This window comes from Chiroxiphia lanceolata, chromosome 3, assembly GCF_009829145.1.
Source record: "Chiroxiphia lanceolata isolate bChiLan1 chromosome 3, bChiLan1.pri, whole genome shotgun sequence".
NCBI classification, from domain to species: Eukaryota; Metazoa; Chordata; class Aves; order Passeriformes; family Pipridae; genus Chiroxiphia; species Chiroxiphia lanceolata.
In genome coordinates, this window is record NC_045639.1 from 96,845,784 (window position 1) to 96,873,442 (window position 27,659).

Genomic DNA, 27,659 nt, shown 5'->3' on the forward strand with positions numbered 1-27,659 from the left:
TCCAAACACTACACTGGAAGTGAAATAGTGCTTAAAAATAAAGCCAAAAATTAAAAAAAACCACTCTTATCCATGTTAAAACCAGTCTGTTTCTCCTTGTTTTACCTGCAATAACCTGCTAAAGTTAGCTGTTGATGACAGCCTGTGTACAGGAAAAACCTCACGAAGATACTCAAACATGAAAAAGGAATGACACATAACAGAAGAGAGCACCTTCTCTAAAAGGAAAGCAGCCCAACAGTCCTTATTTCAAAAAGGGGAATCTCACAGACATTTCTATCAATATAAAAACCTGAGATATTTACGGTATTTCGAAGCATTTTTTAATGAAGGAAGAGGGTTATAATAAGAAATTATTATTGAATTTATGAAGCTTATATTTCAAAAATTACATATATTTTTATATTTAAATCATAGTAATGGGGGGGAGAAATGAAAAATGTAATTTTAAAGATTAGTACTTCTGAAAACCTTTATGGAAACTTACATTGCATCTGCATCTTTATTGCAAGACAGCTAAGAAGTCAGACAATGACAAGAAACTCAGCCATCTACATTTAGATTTTGGTGTACAAATACACAGTATGAAATCAAATCAAAACCTAAAAAATCACAAGTCTTTATGAAAGAGAAAACCATTTCAAACATGGAAGGCTTTTTATTCATAGAAATGAAGTAACGGAGATGGAGAGCAGATGAACAGATTTCTTCCTTTATTCGCACCTCTGAAAGTCTGTGGTTTTGAGGTTTAGGGGGTTTTTTTGTGTGTGTGTTTTGATTTTTTTTTAAATATATTACTATGAGTTACAAAAATCAAAATACCTGTAAAAATAACTCATAGGAAACATGTATTATTGGAAGCATATAACTGTGGTGACTCTAAAGCAAACTGCCTCACCCCAACCTGCACTTTCACTGCCTCTACCATTGGCCTGTACTCCAAGGCAAATAACTCTTTGCAACCTTTATTAAGGAATCATAGCCTTTATTATAGAATCATTGAATGGTTTCCATTGGCAGGGACTTGAAAGATCACCCTGTTCCAAGCCCCCTGCCCTCCTCCGGATTCGCTTCAACAGGTCCACATTTGTCTTGTGCTAAGACTTTCAGCAGTCCTGAAAATCCTCCTTAGCAGTGCTGTTCTTAATGAGTTCTTCTCCCAGTCTGTACTTGTGTCTGGGATTGCCCTGATCCAGGTGTAGCACCTTGCACTTGGACCTGTTGAACGTCATTGAGTTCTCATGGTCCCACTTCTGAAGTTTGTCCAGGTCGCTCTCGATGGCATCCCGTCCTTCTGTTGGATCAACGGCACTGCTCAGCTTCGCGTCATGGGCAAACTTGCTGAGGGTAAGCACCTAACTTCGGTTTAAGGCTTTCTGCTGTGACTTTTTTAAAGGAGTAAACTTCTTCATGGTCAAGTTAAGTTTTTAGGCTGTTGTCCTCTAGGCATAGGTATTTTATAAACTCGGGCTTACAGAGATAGAAACTGATATGTTAGCTGATGACCTTTTTGAAAGCAAAGCAAAATTTATTTGAAATGCCATAACTAAATAAAATAACACAGACAAAATAAGCTTAGCCTCTACACAGGCTATCTGATATAAATTAAATTGTATGAAATGTGATAAAAGTATTTATGTCTGTTAGCTGTGTCATGTATAGTATCTAAAAGCATACAAGATTTTTGGTCAGCTCTAGTGTTTACAAACTGCCTTTTCAAATTTTGCTACCAATTATGTATGCACTTCTAGACCATGGGAGCTCAATATTTTTTACATGGAATATCAATTTTGTTAGTGCTAAAATAACCCTACAACATGTGAAAAACCCATGCCCCAGTTTCACTGTGTGCATATTTTTATTACTTTTCTCCACAAAGAGGAAAGGACTTAACTGATTCAAACACAAAGTTTATGTCTTTGTGACTTCATGTGATATCAGTCCTCAGTCCCACTTTGAATTAACTATTTCCTTGAGAAAAGTCAAGGAAAAAAACCCACCCTGTAACAGTCTCACCTGCATTATCAAAAGCATTTGACAAGTTGGGTTCCCAGCAGTTTTTGTACTCAAGTCAGCTTGGAGAAAATTCCAATTAGGGACAATGTTAATTTCCTCTCATATCCTTTTCTGATGAGAGGTGGAATACATAAGGGTAAAATGATAGTGACAAAGCTGAACAATGCATTTTAAAGAAAAATATGTTTCCTTTGTATATGCAAGATGTTTCAACTAGGTGCTGCCTCCTTATTTCTAAAACAGTGGCATGTGAAGACAGGCGCCAACTGCCTGAGGCACAGAGGATTCGTTCCAAAAAGCACACAGACATCTGTTCAACTGCACAGGAGAGAGAGCAGTGGAACACCTCTAGCTAAAAGTCTTCAAAAATCCTTGTAACTTTTAGCAATTACAATATCTAAAATCCTGTGTCCACAGTTCTACAAGCCTTTGCTCCAGGAGAAAGGATAAACACAAGAGGCATGGGAAAGAAATTGCTCTGTTTGTACAAAGATACCCAGAAAACAGCATTTTCAATAATATAGAGACAGTGGTGTGCTCTAGAACAAGCATCAAAGGCAAAGTTATCCTGGGGGTTGTCTGAGACTAGCATGTGAACTCTTTCAAGAATTTTTACTATGAAAATTGCCCACTTTTGCTCAAAACATGTCACCACAACTATCCACCCTGCCACCCATCCCGTAGGAAACCAAGTACCTGAAATCCTTTTAGCAAGTCTTTCATATACACTTATTGTACCATGTTTGATTTGTAAACAGCTGGCACCAAAGGGGTGCTGCCCATCAAGCATGATAAGTAGCATGACTGAAGCTAAGCCAGAGCTACAAAGTCAGTTCTACCTGTCTCTTCTCATGTTAATACAAGAGTCGGCATGATATGTGAAATTTAGACACGGGGTAAGGCAAAAATCCCAAAGGGTATCCCAGCTTTGGCTTGCTAGCTCTATTTTAATCACCAAGAATACACTTCAAGGCAATCCAAGCAGATAAACAAGTACATTAATCTTTGTAGATAAAAGCTTTAACTAAAACAAAGCTGTTCTTTTTAGATGAAAATCCTAAACAAACATCTTGTTTATCTTCTCACCAGGTACAGAGAGAACAAAAATGCAACAGACTACAACCCCGATGTGCACTACACAATACCCCTGTATGCTACCACAATAATCTACATGAAAATACATTAGCCACCTTAAAAAATTACAGATGCCAGATATTTCCTGCTGAAAATATTTGACACTCCTGTCAGTAAAGTTGTCACCATCATTCTGACTCTCACATTTCCCCGCTTTCTACATGTCCCATCGCTATGTGCGTGCATCAAATCCAAGAAGTTACTAATTCCCAAAATGAATGAATTCCTACAATTAATCACACAAGAAACATTTCTTCAAACTAAAAGGAATAAACATGTAAAAAGTGCAGGGGCTTGATATTTATTAAGAGTTTGAAGAGTCCAAGTTCTACCTCAGCTCTTGAGTTACCTTGTTCGCAATAGTGTTTCTCTCCCACCAAGTCATGCAGCTTATCCTTCATAGCAGTCCTGCATGAAAGGCTCTTTTAGAGCAATGTAATGGTTATTTCAAATCCCTCGAAAATATAAAGTGTTCATTACATCAGAAATATTAATTCTTAATGAAGAGAAACTGTTGCAAAGAACAACAGTGAATTCTGCTATGGTTAATTTCAAAAGCAGGAAGTTGACATTAACTGAAGAAGGCACAAACTGTGACTTTCTTCCACTACTGAGGGACGAAAATCACAGAATCACAGACTCATTTAGGTTGGAAAAGACCTTTGAGATCATTGAGTCCAACCTCTGACTCATCACCACTTTGTCAACTAGACCATGGGACTAAATGCCACATCCAGTCATTTCCTGAATGCCTCCAGAGATGGTGATTCCACCACCTCCCTGGGCAGCCTGTTCCAATGCTTGACAACCCTTTCAGTGAAGAATGTAAGACAACAATCCTCCCCACTTCCCTCCCTAAGACATGGAACCATGAAATACTTTGCCTCAAAATTACTGCTAGGCATGTACCTACATGTAACATACACAGACACAAATACCGGGATGGTTTTTCAAAGCGCTCTTATATACACCCTCACTTTCCCAGACCCTAAAATGCATAGAAGATAGTGCTGGGGAATCTGCTTCCAACATCAACAGATCCTGGGACTCCAGTTGCCAGCAAGCAGGCACTCTACATTGCTTGGTTATACAGAATAGCAGAGCTCCACCTGAGAATGACACAACTGATTCATCTACCCCCCCTCCCCTCGCCTCCTTTGCCAAGGCCACCTCTGACAACCAAGCAGAGCCTGGGCCGCTGCCTGGCTCCAGCACCCTGCACTGCTGACAGCCTTGTGGACAGCAGAGCACTGCAGGGCCTGAGCAAGGTACAGAAACGATGCTTCTGATACCAATCACTTACACTGTGAAGTAAAATTAATAAACAATTTTAAAAAATGCGTATGCAGGACAGTGTTTCAAGCTGCATAAAAGAAAATGTTCTGTATGTTCCATTCCACAGCAAATATTATATAAGCTCTTCAGTTTTTGTTTGAAAGGCACACATCTGGCATGAAAATTGAGAATCTAGCATTTTTTATTTAACCTCCTAAATGCTGCGTTTTTACGGGAAAAGCAGGTAATCAAGTCTTTAAAAAACAGAGCAGAGGAATCTGGTCCTAGCCACACCCTGCCACGGTGGGGCTGTGGCTGCCGATGTTACAAAACCCAGCCAGGTACACGGGATAACCCAGCAGGAAAAAAAATATACAGAAACAAATAACAAAAATATAAATAAATAAACAACACATTAATATATAATATATATACATATGTAATATATACCATATATTATATATATAGTATACACATGTATTATAGATACATAATATATTAATATATAAAATATATGTATATATATCTTATATATATCATATATATATCATATATATATTATATATATCTTATATATAACATACTCGATATATATCTATATCTATTACAGATATAAAACATAACAAAAAATAAATAAATAAACTAACACTTGATCTCCCCTATAAAGCGAAGCGTCCGTGTGCTCAGTTTCACCGGCAGCCTGGCGAGGCCAAAGCCTCATTCGACGCTTCCTAAATTTCTCCCAGGAGGAAGCAGCACATGCTGCAGCACCGGGCGAGAGGGGCAGTCGATGGCCAAGCGAAGCCTTGCCGGCCGCGTACGTCCGCCTTCGGTCGGACCGGCCCCATGCCCGCCGCGGCTCCCCCGCTCGGAGCTCCCCTGTTTCCCGGGTACCCACTCCCGCCTCCTGGGTACTCACTCCTGCCCGGCCGGGCGCCCCCGCTCCCTCTCACTGCTGCTGCTTCTTCTCCTGCCGCCGCAGCCTCACTGGGCGGCGCCAGGGCGGCCCCGCCGAGCCGTTCACCTGCCGCAGGTGAGGCGGGCGGGGCCAGGTCGCCTGCGAACAGCCCGCTCCCCTTCCTGCCCTGCCCGGTCCTGTCCCATCCCGCCTCGTCTCGTCCTCCTCTCCCCACCTCTCCCCGGTTCGCGCTTCGCCCCTTTTTCCGCCTCCAAACAGGCGAATCCCGTGGCCGCCCCTAACGGCCGGTGCCGTAAAGCGCGGCGCGGGCTGCGCGACAGCCGCGAGGTCCCCGTGTGGAAGATGGCGGCGGGGGAGGCGAAGTCGGTGCTGTTCGTCTGTTTGGGTGAGCGTGGCGGGGGCGCGTTAGGGACGGCACTGCTCCCGCTCCCTGACCGCCGCTAATCCCGCCCGCCTTTTCTCGGCCCGGGGCGCCGGCGGGGAAGGCTGGGAGCGCGGGGAGACGAGGGCCCGCGGCGAGGTCGGCGCGGCCCGCCCGCCCCGGTGCCGCGGGCGTCTCGCCCGAGGGAGCTCCGACCGTTTCCCTTGTTGGGGAGAGCCGGAGCAGTGGCCAGGAAGGCAGAAAGCGTAATCTGTCTGCTCCCTGGTTCTGATAGGTCGGAGTAATGAGGAGAAATTTTACACAGAGCGTGGCAGAGCACGGGAACAGGCGGACCAGAAAGGTGGAGTCTCCCACTCTGGAGACAGTCCAAACCCACGTGGACGCGTTCCTGTGTCACCTGCTCTGGGTGACGTTGCCTTGCCAGGGGGATTGGACTGGGTGATCTCCAGAGGCCCCCTTCCAACCCTAGCAATTCTCTGGAATCAGTAGGAAATAACAGGCGAAGTCCGGTGTTGAAAAGCGCGAAGGTTGTGCGTGGGGAAGAGCAGCAGCTAAACACGCATAAACCACCACCAGGGGTGGTGACTGTGAACAGCCTTCTGAGTTGTGCAGCTCTTGGCTCCTGGAACAGCCAGTGGGGAACAAGGAGCCTGCCCATAGGTTTGCTGTTTGGAACACCTGGCACGGAAAAGGGAGAGAAAACTGCAACAAAAATGACTGAAGTTAATGAAACAACCTCTGCAAAAAGAGGAAAAGTACGTTAGGACTTTAAGAAAAAGAATTTAGTGGAGGCTGATCTGTCATGATGTAATAATGAAATCTTGATCTGTCATGAAAATGAGGGAAAAGAATAAGAATTTTTTGAAAGGCTACCAAAAGGAAGAAATAGAAAACTTGTGTTTTACAGATATTCTGTATGTTTATGTTGTAAATGCTGTCATGCAGAGTCATAGGAAATAGAAGTGTAGATGGGATCAGAAATGACTTGCATGTTTTTCTGAAGCTTAAGACAGTCAATTACTGATAAACAAGATGATCACAACCAACAAATTGCTGAATTGGCTGCATGGATTACAGAACCATGCCCCATTTTGTACACAGTTCCATCAGGGGATAACAAGCTGGATGGTGCTCTACTCTAATCTAGGAGTGCTTTTAACATTACCTGTGTTCCAGCCTGTATAATCTTACCTGTGTGCTGTGAATCCCTGGCATTTTGCCAGGTTTGTTACAAAACTATTGATTTATGTTTGGGCTTTTCATTATCTGCTTTTCTGTTGTAACAGGAGACATGCAGATTAAGTGAATAGCAAAACAAGAGTTTAGTTTTGTGAAATATGTTCTGATGTTTACCTTAGAGTAAAGTCAGCCTCTAATAATAATTCAGGAAAAACATCCTTCACTAAGGGATTATCAGTTGCTGTATGTTTGGAAACCAGTGGCCTATACAAATGTTTTTGTATAAAAACATCTTAATTAACGTGAATCCTTCTTCCCAAACATGATGTTCCAAAGGCTGTAGTAATCACCATCGCCATGTGCTGAAAGATGAGCCAGCGGAGAAGGAGATCGGCCTGGCTGGACAGGGAACTTAGGCTGGAACTGAGGGAAGAAAGGAGAGATTATGACCTCTGGAAGAAGGGGCAGGCAGCTCAGGAGGTCTATAAGCATGTTATGAAATTACGCAGAGAGAAAAATTAGAAGACCCAAAGACCTGTTAGTACTTAATCTGGATACTGCTGTTAAAGATAACAAAAATGTTTTTGTAAATACATCAGCAACAAAAGGAGTGCTCAGTAGAATCTCCATCCTTTATTGGATGCAGGAGGAAATAGTGACTAAGGGTGAGGAAAAGGCTGACTTACCTAATGCCTTGTTTGCCTCAGTATTGAACAGTAAGACCAGTTGTTCTCCAGGTACCAGCCCCCTGGGCTGGAAGACGGGGATGGGGAGCAGTATCACAGAATCATTAAGGTTGGAAAGTACTTCCAAGATCATCAAGTACAACCTTTAACCAAGCAGCAGTCTCTCAACTAAACCACAGTACTAAGTGCCATGTCCAGTAATTTCTTGAATACTTTGGCGATTGTGACTCCTCCACCTCTCTGGGAAGCCCCTTTCAATTCTTAACCAGCCTTTTGGTGAAAAAAATTCCTCCTGATGTCCATCCTGAAGTTCCCCTCTTGCGCAGCTTGAGGCCATTTCCTCCTGTCCTGTTGTGAGTTGGCTTGGAGGAAGGATTGACCCCCTCCTAGCTACAACCTCCTTACAGGTAATTTAGAGAGCGATAGGGTCTCCCCTCAGCTTCCTTCTGTCCAGGCTAAACAAGCCCACCTCCCTCAGCTGCTCCTCATAGGACTGTGTTCCAGACTCTTCAGTTCAGGCAACTGTTCTATCTCAGTTGCCCTTCTCTGGGCATACTTCAGCACCTCCATGTCTTTCTGGAAGTAAAGGACCCAAAACTAAACTCAGGATTCGAGCTGTGGCCTCACCACTGCTGAGTACAGGGGGATGATCACTGCCCTAGTTCTGCTGGCAACACTATTCCTGATATAAGCCAGGATACCGTTGGCCTTCTTGGCCACCTGGGCACACTGCTGGCTCATGCTCAGCCAGCTGTAAAACAGCAACTCTAGGTCCTTTTCTGCCAGGCTACTTTCCAGCCACTTTTCCTCCACTGAGGGAGCTGCTGGAAGTGCTCACTGAGCCACTTTCCATCATTTATGAGCAGTCCTGGTCAACTGGGGAGGTCCTTGTTGTCTGGAGGTTGGCATATGTGATGCCCATCTAAAGGGAGGGTTGGAAGGACGATCTGGGGGAGCTACAGGACTGTCAGCCTGATGCTGATGCCAGAGAAGGTCATGGAGCAGATCATTATGAGTGTCGTCACGTGGCACATACAGGGCATCAGGTCCAGGCAGCATGGGTTTAGGAACAGCAGGTCCTGCTTGACTGACTTGATCTTCCGTGACCAGATGATCCACCTAGTAGATGTTGTCTACCTGGACTTCAATAAAGCCTTTGTCACCATTTCCCAAAGCATTCTCCTGGAGAAACTGGCTGCTAATGGCTGGGACAGATGCACTGTTTCCTGGGTAAAAAACTGTCTGGATGGTCAGGCCTAGAGAGCGTTGGTGAAGCTGGAGGCCAGTCATGAGTGGTGTTCCCCAGAGCTCAGTATTGGGATCAGTCCTGTTTAATATCTATCAGTGATCTGGTTGAGGGGATTGAGGGCAACCACAGTAATTTCACAGGCAACACTAGGTTGGGTGGGAGTGTTGATCTATTGGAGGGTAGGAAGGCTCTGCAGAGGGATCTGGTCAGGCTGGATTGATGGGCCAAAGCCAAAGGTTCAGTAAGGTCAAGTGCTGGGTCCTGCACTTGGGTCACAACCCTGTGCAGAGCTACAGGCTTGGGGAAGAGTGTCTGGAAAGCTGCCCAGTGGCAAAGGACCTGAAGGTGCTGGTTGACAGCCAGCTGAACATGAGCCAGCGGTGCGCCCAGGAGGCCAAGAAGGCCAACGGGACCCTTGACTGTATCAGCAACAGTGTGGCCAGCGGGACCAGGGAGGTGATTGTTCCCCTGTACTCAGCACTGGTGAGACCGCGCCTCAAATCCTGCATTCAGTGCTGGGCCCCTCACTACAAGAAAAACATTGATGGAGAGTATCCAGAGAAGAGCAATGAAGCTGGTGAATGGAGAGGAAGTCTTACGAGGAGCAGCTGAGGGAGGTGGGGTTGTTTAGCCTAGAGAAAAGGAGGCTGAGGGCAGACCTCATCACTCTCTGCAAGTACCTGAAGTAAGTTACAAGCGATAGGATCGGAAGAAACGGCCTTAAGTTGCACCAGGGAAGGTTTAGTTGGGTATTAGGAAAAGTTTCATTACCAAAAAATTGTCAAGCATTGGAAGGGCTGCCCAGGGAGATGGTTGAGGCTCTGGAGGTATTTAACAGACTTGTAGACGTGGTGCTTTGGGACATGGATTAATGGTCAATTTAGGAGTGCTGGGTTAACAACTGGACTCAGTGATCTTCAGGGTCTTTTCCAACCTAAAGTGTACTCTGCTTTTGTGAAACAATTCATACATATGAGTTTGTAAGCCCATGATGATTTACACTGTAACAAGTTTCTAATGCAGGTTGGTGTCTGAGGAGCTCTTATTAGTGTAAGATAATATAATAATTTATATTAATTAATTATTAATTTTAAGCCTGAGGACTGGGTGGACAAGTCAGGACAAGTGTTAGTGGGATGGCTTTTTTAATCAAATCATATATTGTAAATAGCTTTTAAATTTCCTCTTCTGTGTTACTGGGCTATAAAAAATAGCCATAATGGTATGTGGTGTGAAAAAGCTAATTGACATGATAAGCAGTTCTTTTTTTCTGGTGAAATACAGACTCTTTTCAGTTAAATTTTGTAGGCAAGTTGTTTCTTCTTCCTGCTTTAAGTTTGCTTAATTTTCTCTGGTTGTTCTTGAAGAGTGCTACTTTTTACTCATAAATTTTGTTAGAAATAATAGCTGAGATTATTGCTGAAAAGAGTACTAAACAGATTTCTAGAACCACATTTATCTGTAGTATTCTTTGCTGGTTAATGAAGTATATTAATTCTTAAATTTGCCACATCCAGTGAGAGTGGATCCCAGAAAGTACAATTCTTACATTTTCTTTCTACATTGTTGTGAAAGAACCGTATTACTGAAGTATCTCTCAATTGTGTTCTTTGTAATGAAATAAGCAGATATTCATTACACAACAAAATACAATCTAGTTAATGTGCATAACTACATTAATGATAAGGGTTCCTCATCACTGAGAGAATAATGAAATACTCAGCAAAATATGTAATTACAGTATATGAGAAGACACTAGGAAAGAATTTTTTTCCATTTAAGCAAAGAAATAATTAAAAGTGGAGGTGAACCAAAATGCAGTTTGCTCATTTTACACTTACATAACTCATGTAATTAATGATTGAGCTCCAGAAATGAGCTTAATATGATGCTGTGTTATATAAGTCAGCCTCATCCTCTCTGTTGACTTGTCCACTATAACATAACAAGCTGAATGGGCGCTCTAGGCCAGGCACTGGCTTACTGATCTCGTCCTTGGATGGAGGAACAGTTGGAAGACAGGTGGACTGTTTAGCAACGTGGTTTTGGCTGAGTCCTCAGAAGATTAATGCTTGTTGTGAATCACTGAGTATGAGTACTGTCACCAGGGATCCAGACTGCATAAAATCATTTCTGAAATGGCAATTAACTTGTTGGGTATAGGACATTAGATGACAGAGAGATTTGAGTTTCCTGGCTCATTTGTCACAATCTATTATATGTGTTTAGATATAGCCAAATACTAGGCTTCATGGGACAAAATGCTATTTTTAGCTGCAGAACAGGAAAGCAATAGGTTGGGTAAGACATTGAAGAAGTCATGAAAAGGAGATGCTGTAATGAGGATTCTTAGCAAGCTGACAAAAAGAAATAATGGCATTTTTTTGGATAAAGAGGAGAATGTTAGATAAATGTAAGGAAAATGACTTGTGCAGCACTGGTAATATAGCTGTAAGAATACAATGTCTTATTTAATCTGTGTTTCAGAATGATGCAGAAGTACTAGAGAGTTGAAAGCATGGTTGTAAAAGAGATCTTGGAATTGAAAAACAAGATATATGCTTAAAACATACTAAGAGTCTGATTGTTGTGAGTAGGTGCTTATGTGTTGAAAACTTGTATTTTCCTGGTCAACCTTTAGGTTGCTGAGAAAAGCATAATGTTCCAGCAGTTGATAATTCAGTATAACTAACCTTACTGCAAGGAAAGTTTTCACACACACACACACACACACACACACACACACACACACACACACACACACACACACACACAGATGAAAAGATCAGGGAATCTGAACTAAAATCAGTGCCTTGAATGCTTCCTTACAAAGGTAATTGAATGCTAAGTGTGACAAGATAGACTTAACTGTAAAGAATTATGAGCAGTTTTAAACACTTGCTTATGAAGGGGAACTGCTGAATGATGCAAATGATGCCAGGAAGCATTATTACAATTTCTAGGATGAACTGACCATGTGTGGAAAGATAAGAGCAGTTTTTTGAATGTGAGAGGATGAAATGTAGTAAAACTTGTTACAATCAGCAGACAGGAAAAGAAAGGAACAAAAGAAAAGCATTGTTGTTTTCATTTGGGAAGGTCTGAAAGAAGTGGGGAGCTGAATAAAGAACAGCCAAGATACAAAACCAATTGAGGGAATAGATGATTGGATCAATGCACGTAAGAATGGGCAATGAACTTGAGCGTGAAATGGATTCAAGTTGTCTTTCCTGCCAGGAGAACCAGTGCTACCATTTCTGTCTGGGAATAGGTCAAAGATTAGTGCAGAGACTGGAGTAAGAACTCAAAAATTAAGCATTGGCTTAGATAACCATCAGAGAAGTCCTTGTTCCTAGAAAATGAGTGACAAAGCTTGGCTTCTTAGAAGTGATTGACAAATGGTTCCAGTACTGATTCTGTGATTCAAATTTCTTATCCTTGTATTGTCGTATTGGGGATGTTTGTGGGATTAATTTCAATGGGTCAGCACTGTCTGGGTACCTTGGGTACTAGTTTTCTGCGATTGAAAATGTCACTACAACTTAAATAGCTTGAAATGTAAAAAAATGAAGGGAGAAGATGGAGATTCAGCGAATTTGAATACTGTTATCTTCTACGTAAAATCAGCATGATCAGATCAGTCAGAAATACAACAAAGGAGAAAGGAACACTAGAGGAGGATAGGTAGCAAAGAGGAAGTGTAGATAACATTTAAGGAAATATGGTTCAAGTCCAAGGAGGAAGGTAATTGCCCTATGATTCTTTTTGTGAAATTTCCCCCTTCACTCCCCAAATACGGCTGTCAGTCCATAGCTTAGGGAATACTGTGCGTCTGCAAGGGATCTCAGAAAGCCTGGAAAGACCAATGTGGGATGTAAAACTGGATGTGAAGTGGATAGAAATTATAGTGGGAGAGGTGACTGGAAAACAGTGATTGAAATTTGCATATGTCAGTGGGATGAGATAGGACTTTACATCAATGTTGAGATGAACGATAACTGTTGCAAGGAGTAGTGTGGGTAAAAGAGTTGGTTAGGATGAAAATAATATTGCAGAGTGTGCAGGTAGAAGAGCGGCTAAGTCAGTTCTGTGGTTCTGTCTGTAGTTGCCAAGAATAGATCTGAATGATGATTGCAGTTCCCTAACAATGCTGATACCTCTGGTAATATCTGGAATGTGTTGTCCTGGAAGACATTAATTTTTAAGTCACAAACTAGGTTAGATGTATGTTTCAAAAATGATGTAACTAATTTCTAGTTATTGCTAGAAGTGATAGTTAATAAGTTTAATCAGCTGGTGATCATGGTGTTTGTTCATCATGGTCTTTTATATGATATCATTAAAGATTACATTTATAGCATTTAAGTAGTGAGTAGGTTACAGAAGAGTGAAAATTTGGAACAAGTAATTCAATCCATATGAAGCAGAAGGATAAACAAATGGAAAAAACCATGAAATTTTATTTCAAAACCAGCATTTTGAAATTCTGGGAGCTAGTTAAGGAGTTATGAGGACCAATAGTATTAATAATTTTTTTGCCAAAATGTTGACTGTAGTAATGAAAGTTACTGTTCACACATAGTTGTGTGGGATCATTCATACAGAGGAATGATTTTGTACAGGATCAAATAGATGGCCTCAACAGCTGGTGTAAAGGAAACAGAATTTAAGTTTAGAAAGAAGACTTAAAGAATACCTGTTTGAAGCAGCACAGAAAGAGGGGAAATGCACAAATTAGGAGATGATGATTGTAAATTTGATACTGATGAACTTGTCAAATGTTGTAGTAATCTCAGGTTATTTTCAAAAGAACTAAGTACATATGTCAGACTTTCTTTTCTTTTATAAGACAAATTGGAACAAACTTTTCCTGCAGTGTAGTCTGTGATTTTATTTGTCAGCATTCAAGAAAAATAAATTCAAATTAGAACAAGTGCAGAGTTGACTTAACTGGAATGATTAGATAAGGGTCAGTTAATTTCATGAGGAGATTGAGAGCTTGGTTTGTTTAGTTCAGCACAGCTATGCTTGGCAAGAGTTCTGTATCTCTTGAAGGAAAGAAAGGTTTTTAAGGTAGAGAGTGATGTTAACCAAGATCAGATGAGCACAGGCTTAAGTGGAAATTAGAAGATTTCAGGAAATTAGTATCTGGAATAGCCTTTAAAGATAGATGATGCTTTTTGAAAGGGAGCTGGATGTGTTTTTAAGAGAAGTGATGCTGTATATGTTTGCAATATTGAAGGACTGGGCTCACTGATACAAAGGTTATATTCTATCTTATGCTGTACCGCGTTCCCTGTTGAAATTGTATTGTTTAATGCTTAACTCATGTACTCAAGTAAAGAAATGAGATTTTTTGATTTATTACCATATTTTAAAACATTTTTATAATTAATAATACTAACCTATTTTCTCACTTAACTGTTTAAGAAAACCCAAAATTTTACCGTTTTATTTTTCTTCCAAGACTGATATCCTTTCTGTGCATGGAATAAGCTAATTCAAACAATAGAAATAGTATGTCTTCTCCTGGAAGATCTACTGCCATCAGAATTCACCTAGTATTTCAGCAAGATCAATTTCTCAATGATTAGCCCATTCCTTTTGCCATTTAGTGATTCGATGTTCTCTAAATCTTTGACAGCCAATTTGTATTGCTTCAGTTCTTCACTTCCCTCTTTGTGATTTTTCTAGTTGGCATGAGTGACAGCACGTTATTAAACATCCAGATCATACCACCTTTTCTCTCTTTAGAAGTGAAGTGTCTACCTTGGTGCTTTGTTTGAAAATACAGGCATGAAAATGAGCTTAAGTGCCCGATCTGAAAATTTCTTTTTGCTGATGGAAATTTAGCTTTGTTCATGGGCATTGTTTTTTTTTTTTTTTACTGTTTGAGATTTGGAAAGAATCAGTAGCAGAAGAGTACTCTATTCAGAGGTACAGAAGTGAGTTTTACCATTTCTGGTATTTTGTACTTGCCTGCTCAAAAGTCAGTAATGAGCAAAGTTACATATTCTGTTTGATGGAAAGTGAAGATTTGAGCGTATGAGTTATTGTCATCTTGGTGACATCTCAAATATTATGAATATCTGTCTAGTTACTCAAAATTTCTGAAGGATGAAAAGGTAGAAAGACTTAAAGTAATCGCCAAATAGGCTTTTTGTTTTTGTTGAGACACTTAATTCTTTTTCCAAGAATATGACTTTCTGAATTCATTTTTAAGAGGTCTACCATAGATGGTTAACTTAGTTACAACTTCAGCAGTGGAGCAAAAATGCTATAGCTCCATCATTTCTAGTTTTTTAATGGGCCAGTACTGCATTGTTGAAACAGGTTCTTTCTAAAAATAAGGTCAGATCAAGTGGCTAGTGCAATTGGAGGCCACTGGAAGGGAACACTGATTATGTATGTATATAATTAAGTACCTTAACTGTTTGTTAGCTGATTGACAGCACTTCAGCTTTACCACGTGTTATGTTTTGTTCCTAACCCTCCATATTTTGGACTAAAAGAGTTTGGAATCTTTTTTTCTGAGTTGTTTTTAGTGCTTGTGTCATTGAATTCTTTTTGAGGGGGATTTGGAATTGGTGTCTGGAAGCTGCTCTTGGTGAGGGTTCTGTTTGACCTGCAGTGACTTCAGTTATCAAGAGCATTTTATACTACAGGTTGTTCAGTCATTTCACTGTGTTGTTTTCACAATGGTGGTGGCTGTGTTTTGGAGTTGTCCAAAAGTTTTTGTTCACAGGTAGGTAGTAATGTAAATACTTTAGGCAAATATTCATGATTCTTCATGCATTATTGAAAGTGGTATGTAGTGGGTTGACCCTGGCTGGATGCCAAGTACCCATTAAAGCCACTCTCTCACTCTCCCTCTGCAACTGGACAGAGGAGAGAAAAACATACAGCTAAGGATTCATGAGTTGAGATAAGAGCTGGGAGAGGTCAGTGACTGATTACCTTCACAGGCAAAACAGACTCATAGTGGGGATATTATTTAAATTTATTACTAACAGGATAGGAGCCAAAGAGTGAGGAAAAAAAAAAATCCTAAAAACACCTTCCCCTCACCCCTCCTTCCTTCCACGTTCTCCCTCCTCCCCCCCAGTGGTGCAGGGGGACAGGAAATGGCGGTTGCGGTCAGTTGTTGTTTCTGCTGCTGCTCAGAGAGAGGAGTCCTTCCCCTGCTCCCATGGGGTCCCATGGGAGACAGTCCTTGATGGACCTCTCCAGCATAAGTCCGTCCCATGGGCAACAGCTCTTCCCAAACTGCTGTCCCATGGGTCACTTCTCCATGGGGTGCAGTCCTTCACAAATGAGCTGTACCAGCATGGGTTCCCCACAGGGGCCACAAGTCCTACCCAGGAAAACCTGCTCCAGTGTGGGTTTCCCTCTCCACGGGCTGCAGGTCTCCAGCAGGACCCTGCTCCAGTGTGGACCTCCCATGGGGTCACAGCCTCCTTCATGCATTCACCTGCTCCAGCAAGGGCTCCTCCATGGGCTGCAGGTGGGTCTCTGCACCCCGATGGTCCTCCATGGGCTGCAGGGGCACAGCTGCTCCACCATGGTCTGCACCACGGGCTGCAGGGGCCTCAGCTCCGGTGCCTGGAGCATCTTCTCCCCCTCCTTCTGCACTGACCTTGGTGTCTGCCTTGTTCCCATGTTCTCACTCCGCTCTTCCCTGGCTGGAATTCTTTCTGTGCCACAACCTTCTGTTCTTAAATATGTTATCACAGAGGCGTTACTATTACTCCTGATTGGCTTGGCCTTGGCCAGTGGCAGCAAGTCCCTCCTGGAGTCGGCTGGCATTGACTCCGCCAGACAGGGGAAGCTTCTAGCAACTTCGAACAGAAGCCACCCCTGTAGCCCCTGCTACCAAAACCCAACCACAGAAACCCACTACATGGTATTAGTTAAAATTTGGCAGTGTGTAGGAAAATTTGAAGATAAAAATTATACGCTGCCATTTAAATTTCGTAATTTTGTCTGGTCTTCTGTGATCACATATTCTTTGTGAAGGAGAAGAGAGTGATGTGCTTACACAATATTCCTCCTAATGATTTGTTTGCATATATTATGTTTCATATAATAATATGCATTTCAAGAGACTGATGGATAGCACAGAATCATAGAATGATTTGGGTGGGAAGGGATCATCAGCTAGATGATCTAGTTCCAACCTCCCTGCCATAGGCAGGGAAACCTTCCACTAGACCAGGTTGCTCAAAGCTCCATCCAGCCTGGCCTTGAACACTTCCAATGATGGAGCATCCACAACTTCTCTAGGCAACCTGTTCCAGGGTCTCACTACCCCTATTGTAAAAAAAAAAAAAAAAAAAAATTTCTCGCTCGTGTCCAATACAAATCTTCTCCATTTCTGTTTAAAACAGTTGTCCCTTGTCCTGTCACTACAGCACTATTTATATATAGAAAGGCTGCACTAGGATCTCCCTAGTCCTTCTCTTCTCCAGGCTGCACAACCTCAGTTCTCACTGAGAGGTGCTCCAGCCCTCTGATGATCTTCATGGTCCTCCTTTGGACCCACCCCAGCAGGTTCATGTCCTTCTTGTGCTGGGGGCCCCAGAGTTGAATGTACTAGTTCAGGTCGGGTCTCATGAGAGCTGAGTAGAGGGGCAGACTCACATCCCTTGATCTGCTGCCCAGGCTGCTTTAGATGTAGCCAAGGATTGCATTTCTGGGCTGCAGGTGCACACCACTGGCTGATATCCAATTTTTCATCCAGTGGTGTCCCCAAGTCCTCAATCCCTTCATGCCACAGTCTGTATTGATACTGGAGATTGCTCCAACCCAGGTGCAGGACTCTGGGTTTTCACATAAGCAATATACATTCTATTTAAGTAAATAAAATCTTTAATCTGATTTGCGCTGAAAAATCCACACAGTTATTGATATTTTTGTTTCAATAGTCTGAAAATTCACTTTAATCTCTTGTTTCCATAGGAAACATCTGTCGCTCTCCAATAGCTGAAGCAGTTTTTAGAAAACTTGTAACTGATGAAAAAGTTGAACATAAGGTAAGCTATTTATTTCTCTTCCTGCCTAAGAAATTACTGTCTTGTAGCCAGTTAGAATTGTAAGCAGTGAGAAAGGAAACTTAAAAATATAAATTTGTTTTTCTGTAGTGGAGGATAGACAGTGCAGCAACATCTACCTATGAAATAGGAAGCCCTCCTGACTATCGAGGACAGAATTGCATGAAGAAGCATGGCATTCCCATGAATCATATTGCCAGGCAGGTACTGTACTTTAATTTTCTTTAAATATGTGTATGTATTTGTTTTGTTGTTACAGTGGAGGACAGACAGTGCTGCTGTTTCAGACTGGAACGTGGGGCGCTCCCCAGATTCAAGGGCTTTAAGCTGTCTAAGAAATCATGGCATTGAGACAGCCCATAAAGCACGGCAGGTAGAAGAGAGTATATTTTCTTTTTTATTCATACCCATGCTTTGTTTAGCCCTAACCATTGCAATCACGGAAGTCATTTGACCAATGCATGGTTAAGCATCAAGTAATAAATACTATATGTAGTTTTTCAAAGGACTTCAAAGTGGTCTTACTTTTCTAGTTGAGCTTAATGAGTTTCCTGTTACCAAACTTCATTGGAGGTATAACTAGGAAGCATTGGAGCAGTTTGTGCATTATGGAAAAATCTTGCCTTTAAATGTTTAGTATTTTGGGAATTTTTTAAATACTTTTTAAAAATGGATTTACTCTAGTAATCTGTGATGCATCCTTCAGCAAAAAATTGCATATTTATTTAACAAGTCCAAAAAGAAGTAGAATACCTGTTCATCTGTCACAAAAAGCTTCTGCTCTTGCATGAAGATCTTTTAAAAATATTTAAAGTGCTAAATTAGAATGAAAGCACTCAAACCCAAGATTAGTAGCACAGTTGGTGGTAACTTCAGAGGAAAACATACCCTTGAAGCATTCTTAAGGATAAGACAGGTTTGTCACTTAGTGAAATCCTCTAAGTTTTACCAAAACTCGTATCTGTTTTCATTAACAAAAGAACATGTATTTCCATGCTGCATTCCAGACAGATTGGAAGTACTGTCTGCATCTATTTAAATAATTCAGACACTCAAATAAATGCACATAATTTACTTCAGTTAACTATTCTCTGGATATAAGATATTCCTTTAGGGCTTGACCTTTACTTAGTTTGAGTTTATGCCACTAGTTCTTGTACTGACAAAAAGATCAAATAGTCTTGGTATTATCTTAAATTTCTGTTCCCTTCAGAATTTTACTAGACCATACTGAGGTCATATTTACTTTCTTCACTTTCAAAGACCACATGTTTAGTTTTTTGACTTTTAAAAATAAATTCTCTCAATTAGTCAATTGCCCTCTGCTGACCTCTCCTGATGTTAATCTCCATTTATATAATAAACAGAATTAGGCACAGCAACATTTCAGATTTTTCATTATTTTACTATTAGAATAATTACTAAAAAAAGTCTGTTGTAATCTTTTCCTGTTACAAGTTCTGGATTTACTATTTATCAGTGCTTACAAACATCATTATTTGTCGATATACAAGCTAAATGGTACTGAAACTATTCAGCCAGTGTTTCAGTCACAACAGTGTAACATGTTTGTCTTTTTAGAAGATATGCCTTGGAAACTTAAGAACTGTTCTTGGATGTTCCTAGAGTAGTTTGTGAGCAGTTAAACTAAAGCAAAGGACCCAAAATGACTTGATCCTCTGCCTTGAAACAAATCTATATATCCTCCTTTGGCAGAGAGGGAATGAAAACACTTTAATGAAGACATTTGCTTATACATTCTGGCAAATGAAGAGATTTTTAAAGCAGAAGACCCTAAAATGTTACATATACAGAGAAAGAAAATTAACAAGAATGAGACAATAAAATGAAAGACTAACAGGATGAAAATTTGTCTAAAACATCCCAGTACAAGCAGTTTCTTTTATAAATTTAAAGAAAATCTTCAAATCCCTGAGCTGCAGGTAACTGTTCATTTTGCAGTGATGTTAACTATGTAACTCCAGTTTACTTTTTTTTCCAAACTTCTGTCAAATGGTCTCTGTTGATTCTCTAAACTGCAGACCTGTTATGGTCTTGTCGTACTTCTGAAGAGAGACTCAAGAGTGTAAAATAGGACTTTTCAGAGTGGTCAGATAAATACAAGTGGAACTGTGTTTGTTTTACTCTTAGAGACAAACTCAAGGATAGAATTTTGTGTGAAACTTGTTTCAGAACAGATTAAGGAAAATTTAATACAGAAGCTGCAGAAATAGAGAGCAGGGATTTATCTTAGTTGCCTTTGAAATACTGTCTTAAGATAAGTACCTCATACAATTATCCTCTTCACTCCTGTGGAATACTGGTACCCTCCCAGTGAAAGTCACTTTCTTTCATGTAATTTTGTACATAATTATGATAATCATGGATTTTACCTTTTTTTAGTTCAAAACTACAAGAATGGTTTATGTAAAAGGGAATGTTAAGTTGATTGCATCCTACCATCATATGCAGTGATCTTTTAAGTGAAAGGTGAAGTATAGAAATAAATGTATATATAAAATAAAGAGTTGTTAACATTTTAGCCGATGGTGGGCTGCTGTGTGTTTATGTACCCATTGCAGTTCTCTAAGCTCTTAGTCTTCATGCACAAACCAGATAAGTTTTAATCAGTTTCACTTTTATTCATGCTGAGGCCAAAATTGATTTTCCTATGACTCATACCGTGCATTTGCCTTAAATATGAAATTGAGATTAGAAGCAGGTTGTATTAAACACTGTTTCACAACTGGATAAATTTGAGGATTATTGCTTCTCTTGGGGTTTTAGACGGAGAAAATGAGATTTTCCTTCTGTAAATAAAGGGAAATGTTTAACAAATAAATTAATAATGGTTATATGCATTTTTTTAATGTAAGGTTATTCTTGTCTGCGTAGTTCCATCCAAAGCTGAACTTGAACTCTCCACTAATCTTCTCAAAATGTACATAAATTTTTATGTTCTCAATTCCCCCAAAATACTAGTTTTCATAATTTTGAGGAATATCTTCAGTTCCCTGGAGTTTGCTCAATTAGGCTTTTTGTATCTGATGCTGCTGTAGGGCTTAAGAGCACAAACCAAATGGTAATCTTGGTTTTAGGGCTGCATTTGCACCTGTGTTAGTGCTGGTCATAGCATAATAACTGCAACACTGTCAAGTGGGAAGTGTGGCAGGTGTTTTTCCTTTTTTTCTTAATTTTTCTTCTTACATATGTCTGTATAACAAAGAAATCTGTGCCCTCATATTTTCATAGGGGCCTGTATTTAGCTGTGTGGAGCAATCAGAAGCAGCTTGTAGAGGTACTGCTTAGATTTGCCAGGAAAACAGAGCTATTTCCACTGCAAAAATATTTTCATAGGTCAAAGGCACTGCATGAATACAGCAAATATTTTTACAGTGAAAATAAACAAGTCTGTTAGTTTTCACCATTAACCCTTTCTTTTCTCATACTTCCCTGACACACCTCACCCCTTCAATTCTCTTTGTGTGGAATGTTTCATTTATAGCTTTATTCTGGTGATAATTTCTGTCTGTCTTTTCTTACTCCCTGTTATGGGAGCTTAATCAGTATCTATTTGCTGTTTGCACAAAATGGATGTTTTGCCATCTACATCTTTTTTTAGTATGTAAGTAATTTTTACAAGTTAAACCTCTGACTTACAGTATGTTTTGTCTTTTTGTCTGTTTACTTGCTTACTCACCTCTCTAGCCCATCCTTCCCAGAGATGCCTGCCAGAAAAACTTGTTCTGAACAAACTTTCCAAGTTTATTGGTTATGATACTTCACATAGGACACATAGGTCACTGTGTGAAATGCAGTCTTAATGTGAACTCATTATAGATTTTATTCCTTTTATTCATCCTCATTATGGACACTTGGTTCAAAACCCTATACTAGCATTGTGGGCATGGGCTGGGAACATTTTAGCTAAGGCTGGGAACTAAGGCTTAAATGTAAACTGAAATACAATGACAGGTAAATATCTGCAACTGTCTTTATAACAGTAGAGATGACATTAGTACTTAAGTTAGTGGTTTATCTGCTATGTTTGCCTATCTGCCTCTGAACTCAGATCTCTGAATTTAGTTAATATTCATGTTTAGGGGTCAGTAAACTACAGGAAAGAAAAAGAACAGATTGTATTGTGGTAGGAAGATTACAATAGGTTTTTTCACATCATACTATAAATTTTGTGAATTTACATGGCCTAAAATATTGTAGATGCATTTGTTTTTAAGAGATTGTAACTCACACCATCATACTTCAGCTTTGAATTTCACCTGGTAACTTTTCCTGTGCAGTGGCAAATTTCTAGACTGGAAGTATTGCAAGTGATTCCAGGTTACCTACATTTTTGTTGTTCTATCCAGAAAGTAATTTTTCTATTTTATTTTTTAACCATTTTTATTGCATAGTTTCCACAGTTGGAAATCTGCTTTAGTTTTAGTAGTTGAAAAGTACTAGAAATGTCACTTGTAATGATGTCTAAGTTGCTGCATGAAATGTAAAAAAATAAAGAATAAAAAAAAGGAAAGATTGGTTGAATAGCTGACTCGGAGTTTTTTATGGAATACCTGCAGAAATGGATAAATAATCATGGTAAAGTATATTTAAAATGCCACAACTTATTGTAAAAATTTATGAAGATGCAGTTTTATTCTTTCCACCTGTGTCTTTTTTAGTAAATCAGAGATATAGAATTTGAAAATACTTTTTTTCCTCTTCTTATAAATCAAATGAAGCTTGTAGGCTAAAGCATCTGGTTTTAATTCTAGGTTACTAAAGAGGATTTCCAGACCTTTGATTATATACTTTGCATGGATGAGAACAATCTAAGGTAATGTATGAAGAAATTGAACAAATTCATGTGGATTACTTATAGCGATGTCTCATAAGTCACTTTGAAGACAGATGTCACATTTTACTGCTTAGCTTGTCTTGGTGTTCTTTTGTTTTGGTTTTTTTTTTTTTCAAATGTGTATGTGAATGATATCCTATTAGGATAGACTCTTCACTTCTAATAAGTTTAATGAGCTAGAAGTCAATGGTTTATTTGTGTGATATGTGCCACTCAAGGATTAAGGATGGAAATTTAGGTACTTTGTGCTATATACAGCTGATGCCTGTATAGTTAAGAATGAGGGTGTACTTAATGTCTTGATTGAAGTGATCTGTTTTTCTAATTGCATGGTACTTAACAGACAAACTGTGGCAACTTGGAAAGGATTAAATACGGTAACAGGTTTTTTACTTTTTTTATAGAAATAGAATGAGCTCTGAAATAAGCAGAGTTGTTAGCTGGGGGAAATCTTGTTTTATTGTTAACTGTGTTCTAATTAAGTGCTCTTTAGAAAGATTTGGTGAAGTAGCTGCCTAGTGTAAAAATTTGGGTATCACTAACAAAATTTCTGCTCAAGTATATACATATTGAGTATTAAGGAGCTGAGCTTTCAAAGCGCTTGTAAGGGCTATTGTAAAGTTAGTTTAAAAAAGCCGAAACCACCACAACCAACAACAAAACAAAACCTAAATGAAACCCTGTTAGTAGCACATAAAGACTTCTAGAAGAAGCATCACTTAACTAAGTATGATTTTGTTGAATTTTCTAGAGTATGCTGAATGACCTCTCTTCCAGAGTCTGCATGAACAAAGGGTATATAACACTTGACTTGATTGCAGTGTCTCAGGCAATGACGTGACTAGGCTTACTTCTATTTTCACTTGAATTCTTAAACAGAAACTTCAATTAACAATTTATATGATATGAACTATAGAGCAGAAGAAATGTCAGAACTACAACTGGGATATTGCTACTGCTACACTACAGTTTCACCTTAAACTTGCACTGAGTTCAGCCATTTGTAGCACTAGGAGGGCAAGCTGATTACAGGTGTTGATGGAATGCCTCATGTCAGAAAAGGAAGATTTGGGACATCCCTTTTCTTTAGTACCAGAGCCATCTGGCCCTCTCCTGTTCACTAAGTGGTCTGCCAGAAGCCTTTAAGAAAATGGTTTGACGTTTTTTCCAATAATAAAAGGCTAGAGAATTTATTGAAAATCTGTAAATTCAAGCAATACCTTCTTGGTTGAAAGAGGAGCCCTGATTTTTCTTCCAGCAAAACCAGTATTGTGGTCTCATTGCTATTTCTAAACTAATTGAAATTAATTTATCAGAATGAGTAATTAGAATTTAATTTCTGAACACTGATATGCTTATGACTAAGTATTCACAGGGGCTTTTTTGCCTTTTTTAATGTTAAGTAAAATGATGATTTGGTATGGAAATGTGTAATATTAAAAGAATTTAGTATGTTCTGGCAGTTCATTGTGAAAATCATAGTACTGAGCTGCCTTTACTCTGGAGATGATGAGAGGTGCATTTTAACTGCCTTTGGGATCATAGATGGCCATTTGTAAGTAGATGGGGAGAATGCCATCTCAAAACCAGAATGTTTTATCAATGAGAGGTGATGTAGAAGGAAGAGGATGTGACGACTGATAAAATGTTACAGTATATCAAAAAGAAAACATGTATATCACTCATTTACCGTTTTCTGTTAACTGACTGTAGTAGGACTTCACATGAGTTGGAGGTAGTATTGATAGAACTTGCAGTATACCAATTTAATCTGGCTTTGAACAGGTAGGAGATGCTCACTCATACTTCTGGAGAAATATCTGGATAATTTCCATTGTTTTTTGTTCAACACAAGCTAAGGGTAGATATTGAAAGTACTAATAATTGATTTGAGGAAGAAGTTGCTGAACTTACAAAGTTTTGTTAAGCTATAGGTTGAGTGCCTGACTGTTTATGCTCTGAATTAAGTTTATGTGTATGTCTTCCATACTCAATTAAACAAGACCCCACACAACAGGAAAGAAACAAAACCAAGCAGCAGCGTAGGGTCCACAGGATTGAGTCCAGACATGAGTTATTTTCCTGTGTTGTCTAGAAATGGTCATGAACATCTTGTGTTGATGCCAAAATTCTGGCGAAAAATTCAGGGGAAAATTTTATGTTCTCTTTTACAGAGATCTGAACAGGAAAAGCAACCAAGTTAAAGACTGCAAGGCCAAAATTGAGCTACTTGGAAGTTACGATCCACAGAAACAGCTTATTATTGAAGATCCGTACTATGTATGTGTAAGAAATTCTTTGGGTGGCTTGATTAAAAATTGTGTATGTGTACTATATAATCTTTCCAGATCCCACAGTTGGCATGTGACATATAATGTAAAGTTATACGAAGCCAAGTGTAAACATTTTTTTTTTTTTATGACAAGGAAACAATATAAATTACTGGATTAGGAAAGGATAACATGTTTTTATGCTTGCATTTATTTACATTTAAATGCAGTGCACCTATATTTTCAATACTGGGTGAAGCCCTGATTGATCAGCCTCCTTGCAGAGGATGTAATGAGGAAAGATAGAGACAAAGGCATGGACACAGGTAGTCAAAGAAATTGAATAATATGAGCCAAGAGCAAACAATTAGATTAATATTCTTCAGTTTAGCAAACAGAAGTGGATAAAGATGCAGTAGGGTTCTATAAAATCTGGGAAAAACTAAATAAGGAATTGCTCTTCATTACCCAGAAAGTAGAGAATATGAAATAGTTTTTATGGGGGAAGCAGATTGAAAACAAAAAGAGTTTTGTTTTGGTTTTTTTTTTCTGCACAGTGCTTCATTAAACTGTGAAACTCAACTAGACAGGTTAGTGTGAATGTAAACTAAAAAGGAAAAGATTTATAAGGGCTAAAAAAATGAATGGAAGAAAAATGTGTGAAGAAAATATGTGAAGGAAAGTCATCTGGGACTGTTGAATACAAAGTCACAGCATTTGTCTGTGGAAATTCTTGAGTTCAAATTAGAGAGAAATATGCAAAAACTGTCACCATGTATTTGCACCATTTTTATTCTTTCCTCGTGTCTGTTATTTGGCATTAATGACAATGGAGAAACCAGTATGCAATTTTTATTTTTTTTTAGTTAGTATTGTTGTTCTTACAGTCTTTTTCCTCTCTTCTTTTCTAGGGGAATGAAAAGGACTTTGAAACTGTTTACGAGCAGTGTCTTAGATGTTGTAAAGCATTTTTGGAGAAACCTCATTAATGCTTCATCATTTAATTTCTAAAAGAAAATAATTAGCTTTTCCCGAAATACGTAAAGTTTACTTGATTGATACATTTAAATTGTAAAATTATGCCTCTGTGTTCAATACTTATTCAGTTGAATTTTGTATTTTAGCTTTTCTGTCATCTAATGAAAAAATATAGAAACGTTTTAATTGGATTACATGATCAACCATTTTGTCACTCATCAGTGTAGTAATAAAGTATATAATTCAGGATTAATTCATCTGTAAACTCTTCCAGTGCTTTCTCACAAGCACTGCAAAAGTAACATCTCGCTTCTTTATGTGCTGTATTAACTAAACTGAGGTCTTGTCATTGTGTCCTTAGTGAGTTAATTTCAGTCAACTTTGAGTGGGAATCTGAGATAATGGTTGATGTGTAACTTTGATGTGTCAGTATCGTGAGGCAACCTTTGAATGGAAGGTGTTTCACAGGAAGCCTTCTAGACTCAAAGAACTGCTGCCTGACAGACATTGCTCTTAGCACTATTTGAAAGCTTAAGCAAGCAAAACCTCCTTGTGTGTGATCAGGATCCAGTGAAAATAGCTTTTTCTGTCAGTTTAAATCCTTAGTTATTCAAAGAAGAAATAATTTTTGTTCCAGTTCACTTTTATACTATTGAAGATGAACAGAGTTCAGAAACTGATTAGGACTTCTAGTCTTCCTTTGGTCTTCTGGGCGATTCGTAGCACATTGACACAAGTACAAGTACATAGCATTTACTTTGATGACAAAACATATCAGCTTAAAAGCTGAAATGTGAAATCACATTTTGTATCTTATAGTAGTAAAATACTCAAATCCATGCAATATAATAGATGAGAAATTTGCTATAATTCCAGTTCCTACATGAGGGTCAGACAGTATTTACAGATTTATTCAGGAGAATGGACAGCCTTTCAGAAATGTTCTCTGAGAGCATAGTTCAACCCAAACAGAGTTCATCTTTACTATAGTACAAAGTAAACCAAAGGCCAGTAAGTAGATAGTTCTGCTCTTGGACAAAATGCTTTGTAAAAATCTGTACCTGCTTGTCTGAACATCACCTTTCTTGTCTGCCTTAGAAATGTAAATGCACTGAGATCAGTAATGTAACTGGTACCATGATGATTTTTCCTATTTTGACTAGTATCAGCATTGGTATGGACTAGCATTACCACATTATCTGTAAAACTGGATCTATAAAATTTGGTTTCATATTTATTTAGCCTTTTTTTTGTGTCTCTTCCTGCCTTCCAAAGTAGTAGTCTCTGTATTTGTCACCTACTTTATCTTCTGGGGGAGAGATGTATTTCAATAGAGGATACTGTTACTCCTGAGGAAGTTGGAATCCTGGTGTCACTCTGTGTGTGTTGAAGCCTTCACGATATGAATTAAATTTCTTGGGACTTTTGCTGTAGAACAGCTATTTTGTGTTAGGGAGGTTTCTGTTTTGTGCTAAAATTTCAGTCACACCTATAACTTACGAACCTGCTTACAAAGAGGCAGGTGGTACAGGGAACACTTAAACACAGAAATCAGAATCTTTGTGCATTATTGCATTACCAGTAGTTTTGACTTCTGAAAAACAAGCTAGAAATTTGCAAGTTAATAGCTGTTTCACTTCAGGGACAAAGAATAATACAATAT

The 27,659-nt window shown here is 39.2% G+C and overlaps 2 protein-coding genes across 4 annotated transcripts in view; one reads left to right on the top strand and one right to left on the bottom strand.

Moving 5' to 3' along the window:
* Positions 1-5,615, bottom strand: part of SH3YL1 (SH3 and SYLF domain containing 1) — a 50,500-nt gene extending 44,885 nt beyond the window's left edge. The window contains exon 1 of one of the 2 annotated variants that reach the window (XM_032681291.1): positions 5,345-5,615. In XM_032681291.1, the coding sequence (XP_032537182.1) occupies position 5,345 (1 nt within the window). In that variant the 5' untranslated portion in view covers positions 5,346-5,615. The remainder of the gene's footprint in view (positions 1-5,344) is intronic. The other variant, XM_032681290.1, reaches the window with a different exon arrangement.
* ACP1 (acid phosphatase 1) lies at positions 5,519-27,434 on the top strand. 2 transcript variants are annotated; one of them, XM_032681293.1, is made up of 6 exons: positions 5,519-5,729; positions 17,799-17,872; positions 18,150-18,263; positions 22,666-22,727; positions 24,923-25,028; positions 25,930-27,434. In XM_032681293.1, the coding sequence occupies exons 1-6, from the start codon at positions 5,687-5,689 to the stop codon at positions 26,005-26,007; spliced, it is 477 nt and encodes a 158-aa protein (XP_032537184.1). In that variant the 5' UTR covers positions 5,519-5,686; the 3' UTR covers positions 26,008-27,434. The 2 variants fall into 2 exon arrangements, with proteins under 2 accessions (XP_032537184.1, XP_032537183.1); XM_032681292.1 differs by lacking the exon at positions 18,150-18,263 and adding an exon at positions 17,981-18,094 and having other exon boundaries at positions 5,601-5,729.
* Positions 27,435-27,659: the final 225 nt, after the last annotated feature.